General features: G+C 44.7%; 1 protein-coding gene across 4 annotated transcripts in view; it reads left to right on the forward strand.

Annotated features, from left to right (window-relative positions):
* The first annotated feature begins 421 nt into the window (after positions 1-421).
* Positions 422-27,340, forward strand: part of ZDHHC14 (zinc finger DHHC-type palmitoyltransferase 14) — a 275,105-nt gene continuing 248,186 nt past the window's right edge. Inside the window, exon 1 of one of the 4 annotated variants that reach the window (XM_061130484.1) lies at positions 422-879. In XM_061130484.1, the coding sequence (XP_060986467.1) occupies positions 635-879 (245 nt within the window). In that variant the 5' untranslated portion in view covers positions 422-634. The remainder of the gene's footprint in view (positions 880-27,340) is intronic. The other 3 variants (XM_061130486.1, XM_061130485.1, XM_061130487.1) reach the window with 3 other exon arrangements.

The following is a 27,340-nucleotide window of genomic DNA, read 5'->3' on the forward strand; positions in this document are numbered from 1 at the left end:
CCCGCTCCCGACAGAATAACGTGCTTGGTTTCCCCACCCACCCCTGGGAGGGGTTGCCGGGGCCGCGAGCGGCCTCCCAGTTTCCATCGCTCTCTCCTGGGGAGGATCCGCCGCCGGGAGGAAGGATTAGAATAAACCTGAACCGAGGCACAGAAGTGGCTCCCGGGGAAGCCGGCGCCGGGGCCGCCGCCTCGTGTCCCCTCGGGGCGCAGCGCTCGGGGGTCGGCGGGCCGGAGCCCAGGCGCGGCCCGCGGGCTGGGGGCGGCGGGGCCGAGCGAGCGGCCGCGCGAGGGGGCGGGCGCGCGGCCCTCCGGGGGGCGGCCGGGCAGTCCCCCGCAACCCGCGGGGGCCCCGAGCCCCGGCACGCGGGCTGGACGCAAGCGAGGACCGCCGCCGCGGGCTGCGGGCGAGCCCCGTCCCTCTCGGCAGGGGATCAGGCTATGACAGCTGGGCGCCCCAAAGGGTTAACCTGGGTGTCCTCGGCAAAGTTGTCGCCGAGCCGGGAGCCCGCGTAGGGGCCGCGGCGCCGAGGCTCGGGGGGCGGCCGGGCGGCCGGCGGCGGTCGTGGCTCGGCGGGGCCCGCGCGGCCGGGGGGCTGCTGGGGGTGTGCGCCCCCAGCCGGCTGCCCTCGTGGATGCCTCCCGGCGGCGGCGGGCCCATGAAAGACTGCGAGTACAGTCAGATCAGCACCCACAGCTCCTCCCCCATGGAGTCGCCCCACAAGAAGAAGAAAATCGCGGCCCGGAGGAAATGGGAGGTTTTCCCGGGAAGAAACAAGTTCTTCTGCAACGGGAGGATCATGATGGCCCGGCAGACGGGCGTCTTCTACCTGACCCTCGTCCTCATCCTGGTCACTAGCGGACTCTTCTTCGCCTTCGAGTAAGTGGCGGCGAAAGCTTCCCCGACGCCTGCACCCCCTCGATCCCTGACCCTCCCCTCGATACTTTCGTTTTCTAGAAGCCTTATCTGTTGTATATTGTTATATAATACAGACACCCCCCCCCCTTCTTTTTTTTTTTTTTTTCCTTTTCTTTCAAAGGTCTGTTTGCTGGTCCGTCCCCAGAGATAATTCTGGGTCGGGCTCTAGGAGTGGAGGAGAGGGCAGAGGGGGAGACTTGGAAGGTGTACCCGCCTTGTTGCTCCCGAGGGTTGAGTGGTACTTTGGCAGGTGGCTGATTCTTGGCGCTGGCCCGACTGCTAGAGTTTGGGGAATAGCAGTCCAACCCAGATGTAGCCTTCTGTAGGAAGCGGGAAGGAGGTAGATCCGCAGAGGGGATCCACAGTTGGCTTCCTTTCCTATTCGAGAGATGTAAGGGCATCATGTTAAGCTCGGTTTCCTAAATCTTCTACAAGTCTTTACTGAATATCGAGAAATCTTGGTGGTTTGAGGTCTCAGAGTGTAGGCCACCCCGTGTGGCCTGGAAGGATGATTTCATTTTTCATTCCCCTTTAGATGTTCACTCTTGGTCAACAGTTTCTGATTTACTATCAGGTTTCTAAACGCTTCACTGTTTTAAAAAAAAGTTTCAATAAAAAAATGTTCCAAGCAAACCCTTTTCCCACTCCTTCCTGATATTTGCACACAGGTTAAAAAGGAGACTGTAGGCCTGTTTTCAGGAAGAGTATGACACTGCATGGTAACTTCTGACTCCAGAAACAATACTTGGGGACTTTAGAGCTTTAACTGGAGAAAAAAAAAAGTACATGCATATCTTCTCTGTTTTCAGGAAAATCAGATTGGCTGGTAGCAACTATCCTCCTGCCAACTAATGAAGGATCTTCTTACTTATTAACAGTATTAGATAAAGTAGTTTAACCACATTCCAGAATCAATTTCAATTGCTCTTATTGGGTCCAACATTTGCAATGCAACTTGTTATGTAATTCTTGGTATCTGATGCTCAATGAAACTTGTAGCTACTACTCCCCACCACCATTAAAAAAAAAAAAAGCAATATATTTATTAGGGGTTCTTTGCTTTTGCTGTATCTTGGTTATTATGGGACATGATAACGCTTTCTGCTTCTGTTGGGTAGGCTTCATTAAAACTTTCTGTGTATATTTACTTTTGTCTCTGATAAGTATTAATAGTCTCTGATTTTGTGCCTGATGTTTGTTATTCCAAATGCTGTCTCAGTCAGAAATGGATGACAGTGTAATACTATTCATTTGAAGCCCTCTGACGCTGAGGTGAAGCATTTTGCATCTGAACATTGTGCCATGATGAACAGTTTTAACAGGATTAAGTTAGAACAGGTGAGGAGAGAGATCTCAGATATAAGCCCCCCACTTCCCCCAGCCTTTCTTGTAGACAGCCCATCCATTCTGACTATGTAAAATGTTCAGGTCTCTCCCAGAGGTTCTAACTTTGGTGCACCTTTGAGACTAGTTGGTGGAGTCTGTCAAGGGGACCGAGGGCGGGAGGGTCAGGGTGTGGAGAGGCTTTCGGAATGACCCGAGAAATGCCCTGTTCCTGCTTCTGTTCTTCTTGCCTTCATCCAGAGTCATCCTCTGGTCCTTACAGACCCGGGGAGCTGGAGCGAGGGGCCCGAGTTTGCAGTCAGAGTCATAACACATTCCAGCACTGACCTGATGGTTCCATATGGCTCAACAGAAATGCCATTCTTCTAATGGCGTCTTTCATTACAGGTGGTCACCTAGACAGTGTTCACTATGTTCCTAATGTTAACAAAGTTTTCAGTGGATCCGTATTGCCATCTTTGCTCTTTTTAGCAAGGTTAAGAGTGGAGAAAGTGGATTAACTTTGTGATTGCGTTGCACAGCTTCAGCCACAAGTGTGTTCCATGTAGAATCATGAATATTTCATCTTCTCTAACACAAATCCCCACTGGATGGTTAGGGGTCCCCTCCGGTTATTACTCACCATCTTTTATTTTCTTCTTTCAAACATTGCTTTTTACCAAACCATCATAAATTGATTTCTACTTCTTCATCTCTGTGTGTGTTTCTTCCAAGAGTTCCCCAAAGTCCTCACTAGCAGGCTGTTAGGGACTTTTTTTTTCTGCGTCAGTGTTGTGTTAACGGATGGCTGTAGGAATAAACATGTGCCCTGGGATTTTGTTAGCTACTGTCAGCAGCTTCATTTTTAGATCGGCTCTACATCTACCTGTATCTTTGGTGTCCATAAGCGTCACTTCAGTTAGGTGATTTCAGATTTGAAGGAAAGACGGCTCATCACAGCACGAAGCCTCAGTTGCAAAAAATCATAGGGCCATTCAAACTATAGAATATTATGCTTTGGCAAGAATATTTGTCCCTGTATTGCTTTTAAATTCATTACCATTGTTAATGCCAGAGTGAAATTAATTTGATAGAGTCTCAGAGAACCAATTAGTCACATGCTTGGGAAATGAAATGCCAGTAGACTAACAGAGATCAAGAGAGAATGCCAGTTTTGTTTTGCTCATTGTCTGCCCTTCTTCTGCCATTCCTCAGTTATTTATTGAGCATATACTATGTGGTTGCCTGTTTTGGTGAATTTCATGTCTGGATAACTTTAATATTAGCAGAGTTCCGTTTTTAAACATTAGACTCTGTGTTTCTCCATTCTGTCACACGAAGGCAAATATGAAATTTGAAAATAAGACATACAAATTCTAAACTCAGTTTTAGACCTCCTTTTCCTGCAACTCTTCTCCACCCCACCTCTCCTTTCTGACCTTGAGCAGATGGACAGGGAAGTCTGACCAAGAGAAGTGGACTTCCTGGAATGCAGCAATAGGTATTGATACTGTCTTCAACCCTGGAAGAAAGGCCGGGTAGAATGGTCATTCCCAACTTGAAGATGAAGTGACAGAGACTTGGAAAGCAACCGCTGAAGGTCACACACTAATTAGTGGTGGGGCTTCAGGCAGCAAAGCCTGTGACCCTTCTGATGGTCTGGGCTGCTCCTCCTCCATGTATAGAATAGTGGTCACAGGTGTGGGTGCATTTTGGCAATTCAGATCCCAAGATTCTTCCCAGAAGTATGACCCTAGACACATAATTTGACTCTTCTAAGCCTTAGTTTACCAATCTGTTAAATGGGATTAATAATATTTACCATTAAATGTTGTGAAGATTAAAAGAAGTGTATTTAGTACAGCATCTGATATGTACCATCTACTCTTTAGATGGTATGTATTATTAGAGAAGGGCTTCCCAGGTGGCATTAGTGGTAAAGAACCCACCTGCCAATGCAGGGGATGTAAGAGACGTGGATTTGATCCCTGGGGAAGATCCCCTGGAGGAAGACATGGCAACCCACTCCAGTGTTCTTGCCTTGAGAATCCCTTGGACAGAGGAGCCCGGAGGGCTAGAGTCCATAGGGTCGCAAAGAGTCAGACATGACTGAAGGGACTTAGCACACATTATTAGAGAAATAGCCTCCCAGGGATGCTGGTCACCCTTTCTGAGAGCCTGTGAAGGAGGGAGTATGTGGGTTATGAAGCAAGCATGACAGGGATAGCATATTAGGGCTGAAAAAATGTGGAACCGTGCAGCCTGTGGTTGAAACAGAGGAGCAGCTTTGCCCCCGCCCCTTTTATCCAGACCCTGAGCAAGAACAGAGGAAACCTCCAAGAAGCAGGGACTGGATTTCATTTCCAGTTTTGGAGCTACCATCTCAGAATGGAGGAGACAGAAAAAAGCAACTAGAAGTCCACCTAAAGCTGCTCTCCAGTCTTTCCCAGTTAGGGCAGGGCTGTTTACCTTTGGGCATCTTTTATTCGACCTATAGAGGGCCAGTCCAAAGTGACAGCATTCCATGGGTGTTTAAGAGGGAAGGGAGGAGGTTGGTTGCAGTGCTATTGAGATGTCGCACTGCTCCTTGCACTTATTGAGGGCTGGCTCATCAGAGACTCTCTGCAGTGTCCTCAGACTCACACCCCCAGAATAGTCATTTGAAAAGATCAGTGAACATTATAAATTTCTTTCTCTCTGACATACACACACACACAGCCCACTTTAGAGTTGAAAATTTGAGGGGAAAAAAAGCAAAAGTCTTTGGTCCTAAAGTATTGACCTTTCATAGTCTCTTGATCACCAGGGCAGAAAGAAGGAGATGAACTGGGGTGCACATGACGTTCTCGTTTCCAGGAGCACCCCTTGAGGCCGGGGGAGCAATGCTCAGATCTTGGAGTTGACCGTCCCCTGCTTCTATGCTGTCACCACGGACAGTTTGGAGATGTTACTAGAGCTGAAGCCGGGATTGCAGTAGTGTTCTTAAATTTCTCCTCACTGAGAAGTCCGGTGGTGATTCTTTAAAAAAAAAAATCATGTTTTCTTCTCTCTTGTTGTCCCTTTGCCTTCCTTCCCTTCATTACTTCCTCCTCCTCCTCCTTTTTTTCTTTCTTTGGCTCCTCCCCTCTGAAATAACTGATAAATAATTGGTAGTCATTGGAACTGGAGTCCTGTTTGCCTTGGAACAAGAGACTGTCCTCCCATATACAAAAGCGGGATTTCCAATAATAGTGTCTCCCTTTTAGATTGGAAATCCTTTATTATCTAGTAGAGGGTACTGCCTTATAATACATAATGATAACCCATTCATTTATGCGTGATTAACACATGGAGAAGGAAATGGCAACGCAGTCCAGTACTGTTGCCTGGAGAATCCCACGGACCGAGGAGCCTGGCGGGCCATGGTCCATGAGGTTGCAGAGAGTCGGACATGACTGCAGGGATTGAGCACGCATGGAACACATGTAAATTCCGTGGGGACAGGGACTCTGTTTTGTTCACTCATATCCCCCCAGCATTTATAGTAGTGCCTTGTGCATAGCAGGCGCTCAGTAAATATTTATCATTTAATGAAATAATGGTAAAATTGAAAGACACTGAAAAAGAACTTCTATGTGCTTTGGTTTTTCACTTTGTAAAGTTGGGAACTTTAATAAAATGTAGAATTAATAATGTCTTATAGAACATTTGCCTTAGAAACATTGATTATAATGTAATTCAGAATCAAATATCATCCCTTTTCAAATGCATCCGTTGAAACAGAAGAAATCAAAGATTTTCTTGGTTACTTAGAAAACTAATGATAGAGTTGGGATGTTCTCTTCACTAACCAAGATTTCTATTTTTTTTTTTTCTATATTTTTCAACTAAACGCTTTAAACAAACAAAGCACTCTGTGATATATATGAAGGTTACCCAATAACCACCAGCACCTAGAATAATTTCATGTTTTATAGGGTCTTGACTTTGGATACTTGAATTTATATAATAGGATTTTTATCAATTCTGTCAACTATTTATATTTCACTGTTTTCTCTTAGCTAGTGACATCACGTTATGCAAAAAGGACTCCTGTAGTTTCCTGTAATAGGGTGACGATGGTCAGTTATTTAATGGACTGTATCTACATGCGCGTTTGCTTGGTTGCTCAGTTGTGTATGACTCTTTGTGACCCCGTGGACTGTAGTCCACCAGGCTCCTCTGTCCATTGGATTCTCCAGGCAAGAATACTGGAGTGGGTTGTCATTTTCCTCCTTCAGGAGATCTTCCCAATCCAGGGATCAAACCCATGGCATATCTTGTGTCTCCTGCATTGTAAGTGGATCCTTTACCCCACTGAGTCATCAGAGAAGCCCACATCTACATAACCTGGAGATTTTTCCTTTGCAGTACAATGCTGCACATGATTTATTCAAAGCAGAGTTATTATTTCTTAGCAAGAGAACTTAAATTAAGGGTTTTAAGGAAATGTGTTCCTTGTTTTGTAGATGAGGTTGTTAGGAAGGGGAAAATGGTGGTGGTCAATAGATGCTTATGGGCTTCCCATAAGTGGTAAAGAATCTACCTGCCAATGCAGGAGACACAGGAGGTTTGGATTTGATCCCTGGGTCAGGAAGATCCCCTGGAGGAAGAAATGGCAACTCATTCCAGTATTCTTGCCTGGAAAATCCTATGGACAGAGGAGCCTTTTGTGGGCTATATAGTCCATAGGGTTACAAAGCGTCGGACATGAAAGCCCAAATGCAATAGATGCTTTAATTAGATATACCAGAAAAACGAATCTGATAAAGTGTCAGTTGGTTCAAGTAAGAGCTGGGGACCTTCTTAATGCTTTTGTTTAGTTCTTCACTAAATATAAAAGTTGGTCCCAATTCAAACTAATTTTTATAAACTGGATGATCTGTTTCTTCTGTTTACCCCCTGTTTAAAAAATGTAGTGTTAGATTGATACAGAAGATTATATGTAACACATGTGCAAATTTGAAATAAAATATTATAAAGAGCACCCATGAAACGGCCACTCACTCAAGAACCACATTAATATCAGGGCTTCTGAGTGTTACATCCGCTGGGGTTCAGCCCTGGGCCATCTTCCTGCCACTCCCTGAGGTCATCAGTACCTGAGCTGCTGCTGCTGCTAAGTCTCTTCAGTCATGTCGGACTCTGTGCAACCCCATAGACGGCAGCCCCCCAGGCTCCCCCGTCCCTGGGATCCTCCAGGCAAGAACGCTGGAGTGGGTTGCCATTTCCTTCTCCAGTGCATGAAAGTGAAAAGTGAAAGTGAAGTCGCTCAATCGTGTCTGACTCTTAGCGACCCCATGGACTGCAGCCTACCAGGCTCCTACGTCTATGGGATTTTTCCAGCCAAGAGTACTGGAGTGGGGTGCCATTGCCTTCTCTGAGTACCTGAGCTAGTCATTATTAATGCCTTGCCTTTTTACCCTCAAGCTTGTTGAATGTATGCATTCCCCAATAACAGGTTGTTTAGTTTGGCTTATTTTTCTATATAAAAACCTCGAAGGGACTCCCCTGGTGGTCTGGTGGCCAAGGCTCCATGCTCCCAATACAGGGGGCCCAGGTTCAATCCCTAATCGGGGAACTAGATTCACATGCTGCAACTAAAGATCCCGAATGCTGCAACTAAGACCTGGCACAGCCAAATAAATAAATATAAAGATTTTAAAAATACATATAAACAAAATTTTCTTAAATGTAAAAAAGTAATGAAAATCTTTTATTTAAAAAATATCTCCTCCCTCCTCTCTCCTTCCCTTTTCTGACCTGTTGAAGAGTAAGTTTCAGATGTCATGCTCTTTATATCCATATTTTTCAGCATGTAATTCTTACAAGAAAGGATATTCACTTATACACACACAGCATTAGTATCCATTTCAGGAAATTTAACATGGATATGATAGTCCACATTCAAATTTTGCCTCTACCCTATGACCAGTGGGTTAAAGTTCACTATCTTGGTATTTGTTTTCTATTTATCTGTTTTTTTCTCTTCCATCTTGCCTCCTTTTAGGTGAATTGCCTATTTTTACCATTCTATTTTATTTCCTTTTAAAAATGTGGGCTATATTTCTTTGTATTTTTTTTAGTAGTTGTTTGAGAAATTAGAATATGCATCTTTACTCTGTAATAGTCTACCTCCAAATAGTAATGTTGTACTTCAGAACTGATATGAGAAACTTATAATGTTATAGCTCCACTTCTCTACCCTCTGAACTCTTATTCTCATATAGTTTATATTTGTGTATGATACAAATCCAATAATGTTATTATTTAAAAGCAGTCAGTAGTATTTAAAAGAAACATAAATGTAAATATAAGATCATGACATCTAGTCCCATCACTTCATGGGAAATAGATGGGGAAACAGTGGAAACAGTGTCAGACTTTACTTTTATGGGCTCCAAAATCACTGCAGATGGTGATTGCAGCCATGAAATTAAAAGACGCTTACTCCTTGGAAGGAAAGTTATGACCAACCTGGATAGCATATTTAAAAGCAGAGACATTACTTTGCCAACAAAGGTCTGTCTAGTCAAGGCTATGGTTTTTCTAAGTAGTCATGTGTGGGTGTGAGGGTTGGCTGGTGAAGAAAGCTGAGCACTGAAGAATTGATGCTTTTGAACTGTGGTGTTGGAAAAGACTCTTGAGAGTCCCTTGGACTGCAAGGAGATCCAACCAGTCCATCCTAAAGGAGATCAGTCCTGGGTGTTAATTGGAAGGACTGATGTTGAAGCTGAAATTCCAATACTTTGGCCACCTCATGCAAAGAGCTGACTCATTGGAAAAGACCCTGATGCTGGGAGGGATTGGGGGCAGGAGGAGAAGGGGACGACAGAGGATGAGATGGTTGGATGGTATCACTGACTTGATGGACATGGGTTTGGGTAGACTCCAGGAGTTGGTGATGGACAGGGAGGCCTGGCGTGCTGCGATTCATGGGGTCGCAAAGAGTCGGACACAACTAAGCAACTGAACTGAACTGAATGAATATACTTTAAAACAAAACCTGTACACATATATAAAATCTAAAAGACACATATACTTGTACATATATGAAAAAGTGATAATTTAAAATAGAATTTTGTATTTATTCTCACATATTTACCATTTTTGGTACTCTTTATTTCTTTAATATGTATTATTTCTCTTGGGCCAAAGTACTTTTTAGCATTTCTTATATGCAGGTCTGCTGGTGACAAGTTCTCTTAGGTTTCGTTTTGACAGTGTTTGTTTCTGCCTTTATTTTTGAAGGATATTTTCACTGGATATAGAATTCTAGTTTGACAGTTCCTTTTTTTCCTACCAGAACTTTGAAGATGTTGGCCCATTGTCTTCTGGCCTCTTTAATTTCTAAGATAAGTTAGTTTTTACATTTTCTATTTCCCCCTGTATGTAATGGGTGATTTTTTTTTTTCCCAGCTGACTTGTTTTTTTTTTTCCACAGTTAAATGAAGACATACTGAGGTGTGGTTTTTCTTATAGGAATCCTGCTTCAGATTTACTAAAGCTTCTTAGATCTATAGATTGATATCTTGAAGTTTTGGTAACTTGCCATTCATTGTTTCTTCAAAAATGTTTTGTCCTATCCTCTCTCCTCTCCTGGAACTTCATTAATTTATGCATGATACCATATTATATAGTCCCATACATCTTGGATTTTTTAAATTGTTTTACTTTTTTTTTCTCTTTGTGTTTCAGTTTGAATAATTCCTGCTGGTCTGTCTTCAAGTTTACTGATTGTTTTCTCTGCTGTGTCTTGTCTATGACAAGCCCTTTGATACCTTACTTTTTATTTTGAGCACTCCTGTGTTTGAAAAACTCATTTTTAAATGTGAGTTAAGAAAAAGAGTTTCCATTCTTCTGCTGAAATTTTCTGTTTGTGTCCATGATTTCTACTGGATCCTTTAACACTTTTTTTTTTTTTTTTTTGTAGTTATTTTAGAGTCCTTGCCTTACGATGGCAGTATATCATCTCTGGATCCACTTCTTTTGGCTATTTCTTCTCTTGACTGGGGCTTACAATTTCTCACTTCTTTGTGTTCCTCTTAATTTTTGATTGCATGCTAGATATTGTGTGTAAAAGAATTGCAGAGGCTTCAGTAACTTAAAAGGGCCTGGACTTCTTTCAGGCCAGTAGTGTGTGGGCTGAGTCAATCTCATTTGTAATTGAAATGGATGTGACCTTTGGTGAAGCTTTGGTTGCATTCATTTAATCACTGACTTCAGATATTTTGAGGGAAGAATAAGAACTTTCCCTTTAACAGGGACTGGGATCTGAATCCTGATAAAAAACTCTTAATGCTCCACAGCCCAGCACCAGCTTACTGAGCTGTGGGAGATTTGTTTTTCAGGCAAAATGCCAGCTTTTGGGGATGCTGGGGAGCTTTCTTTGCAGTCTTGTCCCTGCTTCTATACCTAGGACATCTCTTTCTGCCCAGCTGTTTGCTCCCAGCTTTTGGATGACTGCTACAATGCCCTGGGTAAAGGCCTGAAGTGCCTGAGAGAAATTCTTCTCATTTTTCTATGCTCTGACCCCTGCCCTCTCCTTGGGAAAGGTCCCATAAGTGTCAGGGCAGATCTTTCTTACGTGTCCTGCCCCATCCCAAGCTTTTGGTGTATTCTTGCTTGTGTTTGGTGATGATCCACAGGGAAGAGTTGGCTGGTGGTACAGACCTACTCTGTGGCTGAGTCTCCTTGGAATTCGAATCCATATAGCAGTCCACATGTGGCCATTAGCCTGGTTAAAATTTTGCTAGTTTTTCCTTAACTCCTGTCTATGGTAGATTCCTGTTCTCCCTGCCATTTTGGTAGGAATGAAAGCTACTCTTGGCCCTTTTTTCTTTTGGGATGGGCTTGACACATTTATACTTCTTTGCATCCTCAGCTCCCTGATATATTTTAAAAACTGTGCTTTTGTAGCTAATCTGGCTTACTCTCATTGACAGAGTGGGAGTGATTGCTCTTACAACTTTCAACTTGTGATTTTTTTTTTTTTAACTTAATGTTGTGCTTCTCAGATTCATTTATGTTGTTGTGCATCTATGTAATTAGTTTTTATTGCTTAAATATTTGGTTTGTATACATATGCTCCATTTATTCATTATACTCTTTCTAATATTTCTTTGACTTCTCACTGGTTCTTGGCATTTACTTTCACTTTATAGAATATGCAAGGCTGCCTCCGTAGGCTTTGATTTCTTCTGAAGGGTGTCCTGGCACTGCCTGTGATATCTAGACCCAAATGCTCAGGCCTGGGTAACAGAGAGTTTAGCATGGGATGCATTCTGTTATGTGTCTACATGATGATATTAATAAAATATTTATAAAAGTGATAAATCATGACTGTCAATTAACCATTGAAGTCATATACAATTAAGAGCAAGGTTTAAAGAAATATACATACTTACTATTTGATCTAAGTATTGCAGTGGTAAAGAATCTGCCTGCCAATGCAGGAGATGCAAAAGAGGTGGGTTCAATCTCTGGGCTGCAAAGTATCCCCTAGGGTAGGAAATGGCTACCCAGTATTTTTGCCTGGAAAATTCCATGGACAGAGGAGACTGGTAGGCTGCAGTCCATGGGGTCACAAAGAGTTGGATACGATTGAGTATACACATAGATGATGAGTGAGGTACTTTATCACAGATTTTATCTTCATCATCATAGTTTGATGCTAGTTTTTAATAGATTTTAAGAGAAAGCTTTAGCTTTTCCCCCCTCATTTACAACACTCTAGGTTTGGAAGCTCTTCCCTCATCTCATGCCTAACTTAGACACAGCCCCTCAGAGGACCTGTAGTTAAGATTCTGTTACTGACCTTTTCTCATGTAGCTGCTTTTCTTTGTCAGTCCTGATAGAAGGATTTCTGACTGAACCTGCTAGCCCTCCCGGCTCTTATAGACTCTTTGGTCTCCCTGCTCTACTTGAGACAGAAAAATCTCTTCCCCTGCCGTGATCGGCCCAGAATGAAGGGAAGCATGACAGCCGTGTGTGTGTGTCTGTGCCTCCTTTTCTCTGGACTCCATTTCTCCAGTCGGTAGAGGTTGTCCTAGCCTTCATTTAGGCTTGTTTTGATCCCTTCCTCCTTGACCCTTCCTCTGAGAGCTGTCCTGCCATTCGAATGGACTTCCCCTTGACCCCTAGCGAGTTTTGAAGTAGACTTGCTTTCAAGGGAGACTGTTTTATTTTAGAACATTTAAACATATTTGAACAGAACCAACTATTAAGAAATGTGAATTTCCATACACCTTCAAACTGGGCTTTCAGAACTTCCAACTTCAGAGGCCAGCTGCCTGGCCTTCCTTCTGAGAACCATCAGAAGGTGACCAGGCTGGGCAGGGTGGCTGATAGAGAAGGGTGTAGCCAGTGGTCTTGGGGGCTGGATGTGGTCTGCCTGGAGATAGTCTTATCAGTGGGGGAGTGGCTGGCCGTCCCACTCATTTGGGAAAGAGTTGAAGCTTTAGAGTCTCCTCTCTTTGGGTAGCTTTCAGGTGCTTCTGACGAAAACAGAGGAATAGCTTATTTTAACACAAAACACTGGAGTCTGTGAGAGGCGTTAGTCCCCCTTACTGTGATGGAAAATTACTGCGTCTCCTTGTACAGATCGCAGAAATAGGTTGGGTCCTCACATTGTGTGTTCCTGGCTACTTCCTTGACAAAATCCAGTGTCCTTCCTCCCCGCTCCCCCCACCCCACCAGTTTTTCTTTTTCCTTTTTTCTCAGTGGTATAAGAGCGTGTGACTATTTTTTTTTTTTCTCTCTCTCCATTTTTTTTTTTAACTTTTATTTGTTTATTTTTGGCTGGGCTGGGTCTGCGTGCTGCGTGGGCTTTTCTTTAACTGCGGTACATGGGCTTCTCATCGCAGTGGTTCTCTTATTGTGAAGCACAGGCTCTAGGGCGTGCAGACTTCAGTAGTTGCTGCTGTAGGCTCAGTAGTTGCAGCTCCTAGGCTCTAGAACACAGCCTCAATAGTTATGGCGCGAGGGCTCAGTTGATCCGAAGCATGTGGCATCTTCCCAGACCAGGGATTGAATCTGTGTCTCCCGCATTGGCAGGCGGATTTTTTTTTTTTTTTTTTTTTTTACCACTGAGCCACCAGGGAAGCCCAGTGATCTGATCTTTCAGGTTATATAATCAATGCCACTTATCGTCTTGAATGGTACTGTTTTGGGGGTTTTAATGCCGTGAATTTCCCATCCATCCCTTCTTGATGGCATATAAGGGCATAATTGAATATAAGTCAAAGTGAGGTTAAATTCTGCAGCTCTATATGGTCTATTTGTCTTTCTACCCAAGGAGAAGAATTCTATACTCAGGTTATCTCACACCTATCAACTTGATATAAATTTCTCTGCTCCTTTTTAAGATAATGAGCCATGCAAATTGAACTCCAGAATGGTCCCAACACACACATTCAAACAATGATTTCTACTCTGTTTAGGAGAGCTACTGAGTTCACGTTTATGTACCTATTCCATTAGCTTTAAGCATATTTTGCACATAATATTTCAACAGGTATGCTCTTGTCTTTTAAAAAATAATTAGATACTGAAAGATAACTGTCACAAAATTATGATTTAGTCAGGATTAACACTGAATAACATTGTGTAAAAAGAACCTCTTTTTTGGCTCAAAATAAAAAAATGGTAAAAAGTATTACTTAGAATTATTAATTATGCCTTTATGGAAGTAGGAAGCTCTTACCATTATTTTTTCTTTTTAGATTTTTTTTAATGTGGGCCATTTTTAAAGTTTTTATTGAATTTGTCACAACATTGCTTCTGTTGTTTATGTTCTGGTTTTTTGACCTTGAGGCATGTGGGACCTTACCTCCTCCACCAAGGGACTGAACACACACCCCCTGCATTCTATTTTTCATTTAGAGGTTGAAGTGACAGCCAGAGTCCCACTCATTTATAACTAAACTCTTCCGCCTCTCGGCTATGGATAGTTGGGATTGATCAATCGGGCTAATGTCGTCTCCTAGAACATGAGAATAGTATTTTCTTTCTAAAGAAGGTGTGAAGTTGTTGATTTTAGACTGTTGTATGGGTTTGTTCCTGCCACCCAGTGTTGACCCTAGTTATTTTCAAGAAAAATCTGAAACGTTTCTGAGCGGGAGCCCGACAGCACACAAGGGGAGAGCCGCAGTGTGGAAACAAGTGAAGATGCCTTTTCCTTTCTCCTGGGTCTTTCTCCTGTGTGCGTTTTCTCTTACTGTCTTAAAATGACCCAGATTTATTATCCAACAATTTTGTAGGTTAGAAGTCCAACACGGGTGCCCCTGGACTGAAGTCCAGGTGTCCACAGGGCATTCTCTTCTGGAAGTCCTAGGGTGGTGTCCACACTGGTGCCTTTTCCGGCTTCTAGAGCTAATGTGCAAGCCCCTCTCTGCCTGCAGAGCCAGCAGTGTTCCCTCTCTGCCTGCTTTCCTTCCGTAATCACACCTCCCTTGACCACAGCCAGGAAAGGCCCTCCACTTTTAGGAGTGGATTTCCCTGGTGGTCCAGTGACTAAGTCTCTGCACTTCCAATGCAGGAGACCTGGCTTCAATCCCTGGTCAGGTAACTAGATCTCACATGCCACAACTAAAATATCCCCCATGCCACAATAAAGATCTGATACAGCCAGTTAATTAATTAATTATTAATAAAAAAGAAGAACTCATGTGATTAGATTGGGCCCACACCCAGTATAATGCCCCAACTCAAAACCTTTAATCACAGCAGGAGTCCCTTTGGTGATGTTAGGTAACATGCTCACAAGTACCAGGGTTAGGACGTGGAGGTCTTTAGGTTAATCTGTCTACTAAACCCCCAATCCTTATCATTTCCATATTAAACTGGACTTGAAATGCTGAAGACTTTTATACACCCTCAAAGAAGAGCTTGTTAATTAGACATCATAAAATGGGTACACAAAGTGTACCTCTTGATTATTTGCAGAATTCTGCGGAATTCCAAATGAGATGAGGCAGAGTATCTCAGGGACGGACTGAACTTGACTCACCTGGTTTAACATCACAGGTAGGGTCCCCAGGGAAGCCGACTCTGAGACAGGTTTGCCTGTAGAGCATTTAGCAGGGAGCACTCTCAGATCAGCACCTGTAAGGGGGCAAAGGGGGCCGCACCGGATAGACAAAGTCACTCTCAAGTCTGTGGCCCATTTTTCTGGCCGAGGGAACAGGCCTTTATACCTCTGCATTGAAGGCAGGAGGAGAAGGGGACGGCAGAGGATGAGGTGGTGGGATGGCATCACCGACTCAATGGACATGAATTTGAGCAAACTCTGGGAGATAGTGAAGGACAGGGAAGTCTGGCGTGCTGCGGTCCACGGGGTCTCAAAGAGTTGGACACAGCTTAGCGACTGAAAGCAGCAATTAACCAGTGTTAGATGGTGACTGCAACCCCAGGAAGGGGACACGACCTCTGGTGGTTTCCTGAGAGAGACTCACTTGAAGCTGGCAGATGCCAACATCCCCAGCAGCTGGGGGCTTGGGTACTTCTCTCCTGAAAGAATAGGTGGTGGGGTGGGACCGGGAGGGGAGGGCGATTGTCTTTCTGCCTGATGACAGCATCCACTGCACTTAGGCACAACTGAGTCCTGCAGATAGCTCAGCCGCCTGGCGGGATGACCCAGGCTTTGTGGACAAACCAGCTGCGGGGCAGGGAGAAAGAGAGAACCCAGCTTAACAGGCAGCAGGCAGGATCGGGGTGGCCCAGAGATTCAGTCTTGTTTGGAGACAGAGAGGTGTGTCAGTGGAGGGCAGGGTCTCAGGCTCAAGGCTGAGGTTCAGCCAGAAGTTTGGTGCCTGGGGGGCTGGGTGGGGCTGTAAGTGCCAGGAGAGGCTCTTGTTCTTGACTATTCGAGCACAGAGAACAAGACCAAGGTGGGGATGTGTTTCTAGGACTGGACACGGTGTCAGGGTAGAGTCGCAGCCTCCTGGCAGAGGGAGAGCCCCCGATGGCGGGGCTTCTGCTCGGACCTCTCTGGGTCTGCGTCTAAGGGCCAGCCTGGGTTTGGGGATAGAAAAGGGTAATGATGCTAGAAACCATGCTGAACTTGACTTACAACTCAATTTCTTTCTCAGCGCATTAAAAACCTGACTCCCCCCAAAGGAGATTTTTAAATATTCCATTGTTTTCCTCCCCTCGGTCTACCTAAGACAGGATAATGGGAGTAATTAGTGATGCTCTAGAAAAAGACTGGGAAGAAGTACTGTCTGTTCCGAGTCAGGAAGACTGTGGAATTATTTTATAGGAATACAGTACATTGTATCCAGTGAAACTATTTCTTCTTTAGAACAAATATCGCCATTCTTATTTATTTTCCATTTTTTTCCTATTTGTTTAAAGAAAGGCATTTTGTAGTTAGAGTGATTCCATTGTCAATAAGGCCACTGTTTGCATCTCCACGGACCAGCACAGGGGAAGAATGGCAAAGCTTTGTCTGTGTATATGTGTGATTAACATAAAGTGCAGGTTTGGTAAATAGCCTGCTCAATTTCTCAGTATCCACAGGTTAATTCAGGCCGCAGAGGAAAAAAATGGCTTTACTTGAAGGGTCTGGTCTAATACGCTGATCAACATAATGACACTCAAGGAACCTGTGTGATTTTCTGGAGAGAGCCTCTCCCTGGAGAGTGGCAGGGCAGAGCCCGACACAGCGCAGCCCTGCAGGCCTCCCCGGGCTTTCCCCAGCTCCTTGTCTTGAGTTCTGCTGCCCCCGACCGTGCGCCCACCCACCCGGTGGGGGTGGGGGCCTGAGTGTTCCCTCTGCACCCGACACTCCGAACTGCGGCTTTTTCAGACTTTAGGAGGGTGACCTACACCCAGCAGTTCATCCCTGAGATCCAGGACTCCGTCCCAAGAAGAGATGAAAATTGTACAAAGCTGCCCTTCTCTAACCATGCGCAGGGAGCCTTATTCTATTCTAATCTATTGTTTGATTCTAGGATATTTCACTTAAAAATGCCTCTTGACCCACTGGATAGATTTCATGACCCACAGCCTAGCACCCTCCACATGTTGTCCCCAGGCCGCCTGTCTTCACCCCCCGCTGTGCCCTCCATCTGACCTCCTCCCACTTGCAACCTTGCCCGGTGAGACCACCCGCAGCCCACCTTACCTGCTCTTACTCATGCCCACGTGCCTCCCCAGGCCTCCCCGACGCCCCGGATGGTGATTCTTCCTGTGTGTCTGGCGGCCTCTGGACTGCTGGGTAGCACTAAGTCAGTGCCTCCAGACCTGCATGAAAACGATAATGTCCTTGGGTGGACGGGCCAGCTGAAACCTGCTTTTCCAAGCTTCTGACATCTGTTTCCAGGTTCTCATCCAGGCGTGGAGTGTTGGCATCAACCGCCTTCATTATTGATGTGTCAGACGCTGAAGCCTTTCTGCAAGAGGCGTTGCAGGAAGACCAATAACCCAGCATTTAGACGTAGAGGTCAAAGATAGAAACGTTGGTGTTTCAAGTAATGGACTTCTAAAAACTAATTTTAGAAGCACAGAAATATGTAAACACAAGTAACTTTTCAAAATAATGCTTTTCTCATGATTCATGTTGACTCTGGTCAATCTCTTGGCAAACCATATTCTAGAATTTTACTCACTGCCTCTGGGAATCCTCTTCTTTTACTTCTGATTTTGTAATAGTAGAACTGTTCTTGTTTTTTTTTTTAATTCTCCATTTTGTAGATGAGAAAACTAAGGCCTGGGAGACTAGATGACTCATTCAAGGCCTAACAGCAGAGGCAGGGTGAGAATGTTTGTCTTCTGATTGCCAACCTAGGCCTCCCCTGCCCATCATCCCTTCTTGAGGGAAGGGAGGTAGTGAGAGGAAGTGTGATTTTTCTCAATCCTTGCAACTGTCAATAGATCTTGTCTTCAATGTGAAATCCTTTTGAAAATTAAAAAATTTTTTTTTTGTTTTTGATGTGGACCATTTTTTAAAAGTATTTATTTAATTTATTGCAATATTGCCTCTGTTTTATGTTTTGGTGTTTTTGGCCATGAGGCATGTGGGAACCTTAGCTCCCTGACTGGGGTGCGAACCCACACTCCCTGCATCGGGAGGTGAAGTCTTAACCACTGGACCAGCAGTGAAGTCCTGAGAATTTCTTGCTTTAAGCTTGTATTTCTTCCTTGGGAAAAGGGATGAGTGAGCTGCTATTTCATCCCTCATTTGAAGGTATTAACATTCTCAGACCGGCACAAACTATTGCCTTCTGAACTGTATCTGTTGCATTTCACAATAAAAAATTACATTCATCCTCACCTGAGTTCATAGAGTTGGCTTTATTTTAGAGCACCTGCTTTCATTAAAGTCTAAGCACATTCAAGAAAATGCAAAATCAGTTCCTAATAAGCACTCTTGGATGGGAGAGGGGTTTTTAACAAAATTTCTTTGTATTGTCCCTTCCAGCAAATATCACTTTGCTCTTTCACAATCTGTGATGAAAGTAAATAACCTTCTAGGTGATGAACCAAAGAATACATTTTGTGAAACTTGTGGTCATTTAGTTGGATTAGAATGAATTAGTCACTGCTGTTCCTTTATTTTTTTCTTCCATTTTTTAAAACCTTACCAGGCTGTGAAGGGGAGAAGGAGATGGCAGCCCACTCCAGTATTCTTACCTAGAGAATCCTGTGGACAGAGGATCCTGGTGGGCTGCCATCTGTGGGGTCGCACAGAGTCGGACATGACTGAAGCGACTTAGCATGCATGCATGCATTGGAGAAGGAAATGGCAACCCACTCCAGTGTTCTTGCCTGGAGAATCCCGGGGACGGGGGAGCCTGGTGGGCTGCCGTCTGTGGGGTCACACAGAGTTGGACACGACTGAAGCGACTCGGCAGCGGCAGCCTGTGAAGGGGCCTTCCCAGGTGGCGCTAGTGGTAAAGAACCCGCCTGCCAGTGCAGGAGACACAGGAAACGGGGTTTCGATCCCTGGGTCAGGAAGATCCCCTGGAGAAGGGCATGGCCACCCACTTCAGTATTCTTGCCTGGAGAATCCCAGGGACGGGGGAGCCTGGTGGGCTACACTCTCTAGGGTCTTAAAGAGTCGGACACGACAAGCGACCTGTGCAACCTGTGAAGAAGTCTGTCTCTTTCTTCCCTGACCCCTGGACTCAAGGCTCCGAGGACCCAAAACTCCCGCACTATTCTTCCCTTAAGCATTCCAAAGGGCTGGCCTGAGAACTCTGCCTTCATTTATCACGTTATTTGTGTGGAAGAACGTTTTCCCACTTTTAAACACCCGACCTAGGAATTAGCTTTGGGTGCTGCCTATTCACCAGAAAAGAAAGCTCATTTCTCAGGAGCTGATTAGCTAAGCAGAGCTCATTAGCTTAGCTTAATTTAGCAAGTATGATCTCATTAGCTAACGTGGCATCATAACACACGTGCTCTGAGCCAGCACAGTGGGTCGGGGAGAAGGCGAGGAGGCCAGGGGAAGCAGCTTGCCCGCTGCGGGGCTGCAGGCCCTGGGGCTCCTGCTAGACCAGCGGCAACCTGCGCCCAGAAGGGTGCCTGGGGCAGGAGGGCACTGCCCAGGCGCACAGCCTGAGGCTGGTACCCGGTGCGGCATGGGGGCACTCCCTGTCCGTGCTGGGTGCCTATGGAAGGGCTTTCATGCTTGATCTCGCTTGATCCTCACACGACCCAGACGCTAGCTGCTGTTATCAGTCCTATTTTACAGATGAGAAAACAGATTAAGTCCACCAGTCATTGGAGCCTGTTGTCCATTAAACAGCATTTGCTAAAAGTGGCAGATAGCTGTTTTGGGCCGAGGTGTGGGGTTGGGGAGTTTGTGTCCTAATCTGCTTTAGTCCAGCAGTGATTCAATATTATTTGCTTTCTGAAGACTTCCTGCTAGTGACAGAAGTAGACTGTGAGTAGATACTGTGAGTTGCTTCATGGAGAGTCTCTGCATTTCTCTCCAAAGTGCAGCTGTTTGGGACTTCCCTGGTGGTTCAGTGGTTAAGACTCTGCCCTGCCAACACAGGGGACGAAGGTTCAATCCCTGGTGGTGGAACTAAGATCCCATAGGTGCTGCCAAAAATTTAAAAAAAAAAAAAAAAAGGCACAGCTGTCTGAAACCTCAGCTTTTTCCTCTGAACATGGTGTAGTAATAGCCTCTGGTGGTGATTGGTGGAGAAAACATTTCTGGAGCTTTTAAGCAGCGAGCTCAACTCACTGCCACAGATGACTTGTTTTAAAATAAACTTTTAATTTTAGTGTGTTTTTAGACTTACAGAAAAATTGTGAAAATAGGTAACTTTTTAGTTTGCTTGTTCATATTTCGCCTCTTCCTCATATGCTCTTTAGCCATCGATAGATTTTTCTTCTTGGGTGTTAAGAGCTCATGAGTAAATTCTTTATGCACTACTGGCATTTCAGGAAAAAAGATATACACAAGTATATTAGAAACAGTGGGTGAAAAAAACAATTCTCCCAAGTCAGCCCATGCTGTGCATTCTTCCCCACATGCCTGCAGAGGTGGTAGAGTTCAACTTTGGTGTGTGAAGAGCAACAAAGCTTTCTCTCCTCTGTTTCATTTATTTTCCTGGGTAATTAAAAAAAAAATATCCCAAGTAGCTCAGGAATATTTTATCTCAGGGTCTGACTCCAGAAATGTGGAGCAAGGAGAGACAACCATCTGGGAACATGTTTGTATCACTAAGAGCCTGTGCAACACCTAAGTAGGTTCAAAAAAGGTTTTTAATGTTCTTTCCTCATCTGGGGTGTGGAAATTTGACCAATAAACCTGACCAATTGTATGTATGATGATGATTTAGAAACTATGTTGTGTTTTTAATAACTCCACTACATATTTGCATAAGGAACTGAATTTGGAACAACGATTTACTCAAATAGAATTTTTTTTTTTTAATCATAACAGCCTAGCAGTGGTTTCACTTTACAAGTGAGGCTGTGGTTCAGTGTTTAGACATAATGATTGATCTGAAAAAATAAAGCATTGATAAAAGAAATTTTGTCATGATTTTGTAATAATTCAGTATGGGGTATCAACTGAGAATTCTGGGTAATTATTCCCCAGCCCACCCTGCTGTGACCTCAATCTTTTCCTCTTTGTTCCCTTTTTTATTTGGAGTATGCCACCCTTGGTATCATTTGTTGAATTAAGTCTTGTCGTTTTGAGGAACACTCTTTTAAATATTAATTCCCAAGGGGAGAGGTAATACATTAAGTTTGTATTATGCCTCCTCCAGAGTGTGTGTTCTCTTGTCACTTTCTCACCAGGCCTGGGGCTCTGAATAGGAAGCTACTTTGGGGCTGGTGAGGGATGGTGTCGTGTGACTCAGGAGGGACGGGCCCTGAGAAGCACAAAGGAAGAGGAAGTAGGTTGAAAGGATTCCAGCCAGAGTCGCAGGGTCCCATGTGTCTGTTTGGCCATTCCTGACCCTGTGATGGGTCCACAGGTTTTACTGTAAGTGGGGTTATGATTATTGAGTTTATGATGTTGACAGACCAGGACATTGAATTGATATGTCTTTGGTTGAGTATGATTTCAGAAAAGTTTAGCTCCAGAAGTTGGATGGAGTTTAGCTTGTTGAGTTAGTAGAGGGCATAGTCCTAGACTCAGAAGGAATATCTGTTTAAGCCAGAGGTTTCCCAAACAGCATCCTGATTGTTCCGTCACTTATATGGTACCTTTGTGTAAATTGGAGAAAGTCATTCCTTCAAGGTGATTTATTTCCAGCTGTCAGAAAATTATCACTATGTAAACATTTTTTATTAAAGACATTTCTATGCTGGAAAATTAATAAAATAAAGCTCTAATTCTGTGATGTCTACAGTGTAAATAGTGCCCCTTAATTGTAATGCTTTTGTTCAGTGCCCAAGCTGCACAATTGAACAGGCGGCCCTCCTTCATTTTCCTCTAGTTTTCCTCTTCTTCCATTTCTTTGCCAATGCTGAGTCCTCACTGACCCACCAGCCTGAAGTGCAGAAAAGCCTGTGCCTGTCTGCAGGTCAAAAAGGGAGGCAGGGAAAAGGAGGATAGAGTCCTGCTTGTCGAACATCCAGGTATCCGCCATTAATGTATGCATTGGCTTTTCATTTAAGCAGCACCATTTTCAAACCTTGGATGGGGAATGCCCTGGATATATAATAATATTTCCATAAATATAAGAGGTACCCATGATGGGCCAGGAATTTGGATGCGTGCGTGCTCAGTCGCTAAGTCGTGTCTGACTCTTTGCAACCCCATGGCTCCTCTGCAACCTGCCAGGCTCCTCTGTCCATGGGATTTCCCAGGCAAGAATACTGGAGTGGGTTGCCATGTCTCCTCCAGGGCATCTTCCTGACCCAGGGATTGAACCTGTGTCTTCTGTGTCTCCTGCATTGGCAGGCAGATTCGTTATGATCAGCGCCACCTGGGAAGCCCCTGGGAATTTGGATACCTATCACCAGTCCTTCTAATGAGTGGCCCTGTGATGCAGATGGTTCCCTTGGCTCAGAGAGGGTGGGCAGTTAGCTCAGAGACACCCATCTAGTCAGTGGCAGACGCAGATTGTGGGTGTAGGCCGTGGGCCTGCAGACCTGCTCTCCTCCTTTGTGGACTTAACCCCTTCCCTGCCCCGTGTCAGCTGTACAAGGCATGTCTGGGGCCAGGGTGGTGCCTTTCCTCCCTATGTCCTGCCTCGCTGGTGAGTACAAACAGCATCCCAGAGGTGGTGTCTGGATGGGGAACCCTCCGCCCCATGGTACGGTTGTCATTTGGGTGAAGGTCCCAGGCATGTCATATTCTGCCAAGGTTTTGCTGGTCTGATTTCCCTTTGTTCAGCCAAAATTTATTGGCTGCAAGAAAACTTCCCAGCCGTCCCTTGGAAGGAAAACTCACTCTTAATGTTCTTCCCATTATGAAATTAAATTCTCCAAATAATTGTTTTAGACTGCTTAGACCAAGCCACTTTTCATCAGAGAGGACACAGAAGCTGTCTCAGCCTCAAAGTAAAAGCAAAAAAAAAAAGAAAAAATGAACTCCGGGTGCCTTGGCCACATGATTATAATAAAATTGGTGTACTGTCAAGAAGGGCAGACCTTGGTGCTTATGTGTTCATTTAATTAGTCTGATGGGACAAGCACTTTTTGTTTGCCTGGCTCCATGTTCTGTATTTATTTCGAGTTGATTAGGATGGCATGTGAACTTGGAAGTAAATAAACTTTGATTGGGTGGATTGCTTGGCTAAGTAAACTTACCATCTACTTCTCAGAAATCAAATAATCAGGAAGCAGGTTGTTTTTCTGTGACTGCTCTGTGCTCTTGTAAGTATTGTCGTCATGTGGCTAGGAAATATGAGAGTCTTTCTTCAAGAAATGATAAAGGCCAAAGTAGAACTGGGTCCAACAAGGAACCAGATGTATTAATGATGATAAATCTTTAAGGGGTCATTTTGTTGGCTGGATCTGATATGTAGGGGATATGTCTGTTTTATATATCAGTTTTCAGCTAGGATTAGGCTTGTTGTGGATAATAAAACACCCCCAAGTAACTGACTTAATCAAGATAAACATTTATTTTTCTCCCACATAAAACGTTAGAGGCCAGCAGTGCAGGCCAGGCAGCTCTGTCCCACAAGGTCTGCAGAGACCCAGGCTCCTCCCTCTTGTCCTTTCCTTATTTCCTGGGATGTGACCTTTGTTCCTGTGATCAAGATGGCAGCCAGGGCTCCAGCAATTGCATCTGAGTTCCAGGCACTAGGATGGAAAAGAGAAGAAGAAGAAGGGGCCAAGAGGGACCCCCAACTGACTCCTATAGAGCTGCTGCATGGCCTCCCCCTTCGCATTCCATCTGCCACATCCTGGTCATCAGGTCCTACCTACCTGCAAAAGCGATTGGGAAGTGAGTCAGATCTGAGCTTCTGCGTGCCCTGCTTGACCTTCTGTGACTGAGGAAGAAGAGGCAAACTGTCCTTCCTGCCTCTGTGTCTGGGGAAGTGGTTGTGTTGAATTCACAGGGCAGCAGTGGGTGGTACCTTCTGAGGCCGGACTGGGTGGGACCTGAGGCGGGCCCTCTGGGGGCCACAGATCCCCAGCCTTCTGGTTTTGGAAGCTCTGATTGGATGCTGCCTCCTGGGGGCCAGGCAGCCGCAGGTCACCCTCCCCTGTGGCTGCCCTCTGCTCTTCCCAGCATGGAGAGTGCAGGTCTTGTGCTCCGAGGGGACCTTCTCTCTTCTGCCAAGGAGTTCGTGGGGGGCCCAGCCACTCTTTTAGTAAATGCCTTCCTCCATGGATGCTAAAGGAGCGACTACACAAGCCCAGCGCTAGACACAGTGGGTGACAGAAGACACCGTGCCTCTGGCTGGTGGGGAGACTCCAGAATCCACGGAAGTGGTCGAGCAAATGAATTACCCTCAGCTTGCTTGTTTCCTCTTTCTCTTCACTGGCCCCATCATCCTAGGAGAGTGTTTCTCTGTGGTTCCTAATGCCTCTAAGGGTGTGGTGACCTCCTGGTGGACAGGTTTTCTCCCCCTCGCCTGGCCACTGTCCTAAGAGGTGGCCAGTGCCTCCTGGGAGTGGGCCTGGCTTGTCAGCACGTCCCCAGCGGCTTCTGTTTGTGGCTGGGAGCCTGCCCAGCCCGATGGCATCTGGTTTTTATTTCTGGCTTGGGATCCTCTGGGTCCCAAAGGTCAGCCAAGCTGCAGTCAAGAAATATGTCGTGCTTATTGTGTAATCACTTTCCACTGAAGGTGGGAAAACGCATAAGGGTAGAGTGTACCACGTCATTTCAGTGTTATTCGGGCATGGGGAATACTTGTCTGGTAAAACTGGCTGGTTTTGTTACAGCGTATTAAAAAAAAATGATTTCTGAGTGAAAAAGTAAGAATTTATTTTATGTATTAAAGTTTGCAGACTTTGGAGCTAAAAATAATTTAAAAAATTCTCATCGCAAACTCAATTATGAGACACCTTAGAAAGGCTTCCCCGGTGGTTCAGATGGTAAAGAATCTGCCTGCGATGTGGGAGACCCAGGTTTGATCCCTGGGTCAGGACGATCCCCTGGAGAAGGAAATGGCAACCCACCCAGTATTCTGGCCTGGAGAATCCCATGGACAGAGGAGCCTGGTGGACAACAGTCAATGGGGTCGCAGAGTCAGACACTTTCACTTTCACTTCACTTTAGAAAGAATAGGCTCTGAAGAAACAGTTGAGTAAGGAAGTAGTCCATCAGATGAGTCCAGTTCTCTTGGAAGAGCTGTGTGTGGCAGGTGAAGGAAGCGATGGATGAAATGTTACCTGCCTTTAGCAGGGTACTTGACTCCTTTTTTAACACCATGAGCAGCGAGAAATAGCCCAGGCCAGTGGCTCATAGAACCACAGTTGATAAAAATTCCTGGGAAACTTTTTTTTTTTTTCTTCTGTATTTTCCACTTATATTTTTGACCATGCCTTTTCAGCTTTCTTCAAAGATAGTCTTTATCCAGGAGAAACTTAAATGTTTATTTTCTCTTAGATTCTGACTTGGCAATCCTGGTGAAGTTCCATTTTTATTTTTATTTTAGTTTCAGTTTTATTTACCAAAAGTCTGTTTTCCCTCCTGGGAGAGGATTATACTTTTTGACACCTCCAAAGTCAGAACTTAAGACTTGTTTTGACCATGGGAATGTAAGCAGAGATTGTTCTTTTTTAGAAATTAATTTTTATTGGAGTATAGTTGATTTACAGTGTTATATTAGTTTCAGGCGTACAACAAAGTGATTTAGTTATATGTAGGAGACAGGAGCCTGGTGGGCCACAGTCCACAGAGTCAAACACAACTGAAGTGACTTAGCACGCATGCACATCCATAGATATGCTCTTTTTTAGATTCTTTTCCCATATAGATCATTACAGAGTATTGAATGGAGTTCCTTGTGCCATACAGTAGGTCTTTATTAGTTTTCTATTATATATATGTGTGTTAGTCACTCAGGCGCATCCAATTCTTTGTGACCCCATGGACTGTGGCCCTCTAGGCTCTTCTGTCCATGGAATTCTCCAGGCAAGGCTACTGGAGTGGGTTGCCATTTCCTCCTCCAATTTTATATGTAGTAGTGTGTATATGGGAAGCTTTTTAAATGCTGTCTTTTGCCTCTTGCCCTGGACCTAGTGAATCAGTATCCTAGGGCTTGGGTTGATGTAGTGAGAGCTGTGATAAAACTCAGGAGATGTTATTTATTAAAAGCTATCAGTAGGTAGAAGAATTATTTCCAAAGTCTCAGGAGGTTGTCTATACTGTATGATGCCATTTACACAACATTCTTGCAGTGACAGGACTGTAGAGGTGAACAGGCTGGGGTTACGGACGGGGTGGGAGGCGGTGACTGACAGGTCACAGGAGGGGTTTCCTTGTCTTGCCAGGACAGTTCTGTATCTTGGTATAGCTATGCAAGTGATAAAGTGTCATAAAATTATATGCAAAGACACACCAAATAAATGAGTGCGTGCAAAAACGGTGCAGTCTGAGTGGAGCCTGTAGTCCAGTTGGCAGTACTGTGCCAGCCGCCCTCCTTCAGCCCTGGAAGATGTCACTGTGGGGGCAGGTGGGGTGATGGGTACTTTCTTATATAGAAAACATGATCTGAGAGAAGCAGCTTAGGAGAACAAGAAGAGGAAGAAGAGATATGAAGAGGTTGAGTACTCTGCACTATTTTTACAACTTCTTCAGTCTATAATTATTTCAAAATAAGAAGTTAAGAACGTTCCAGGTGCCTCTGATGTGCAGCCGCTGGTTTAGGGCCCGCTGTTGTTGGATGTGTGTGCCCTTGTTGGCTATGGGTGGATTCGGGTGAAAGTGACGGGGGGCAGGAAGATTAGCCTTGGAGCTGAAGTTTGTTGACTATGTTGTCAGTGACTGTTTGATGGGATACACTTTGCAGTGGGAATTGCCTTAGCTTGGAGTGATCATTGCCTTCGAAATTCAGGTGAAAGTGATGATACAACTAAGTGATTTTGGTCAACTGGAGAATGAAGGGTCATAAGAACAAGGTCACCTGTGAGGGGAAAGTCCGATTCATAACCCAGGTTGGAATCCAAGCAGAATCATGAAGCTCTAGGAGTCAGTTTGAAGGAGGGC

The sequence above is a fragment of the Dama dama genome, chromosome 26 (genome assembly GCF_033118175.1).
Source record: "Dama dama isolate Ldn47 chromosome 26, ASM3311817v1, whole genome shotgun sequence".
Classification (NCBI taxonomy): domain Eukaryota; kingdom Metazoa; phylum Chordata; class Mammalia; order Artiodactyla; family Cervidae; genus Dama; species Dama dama.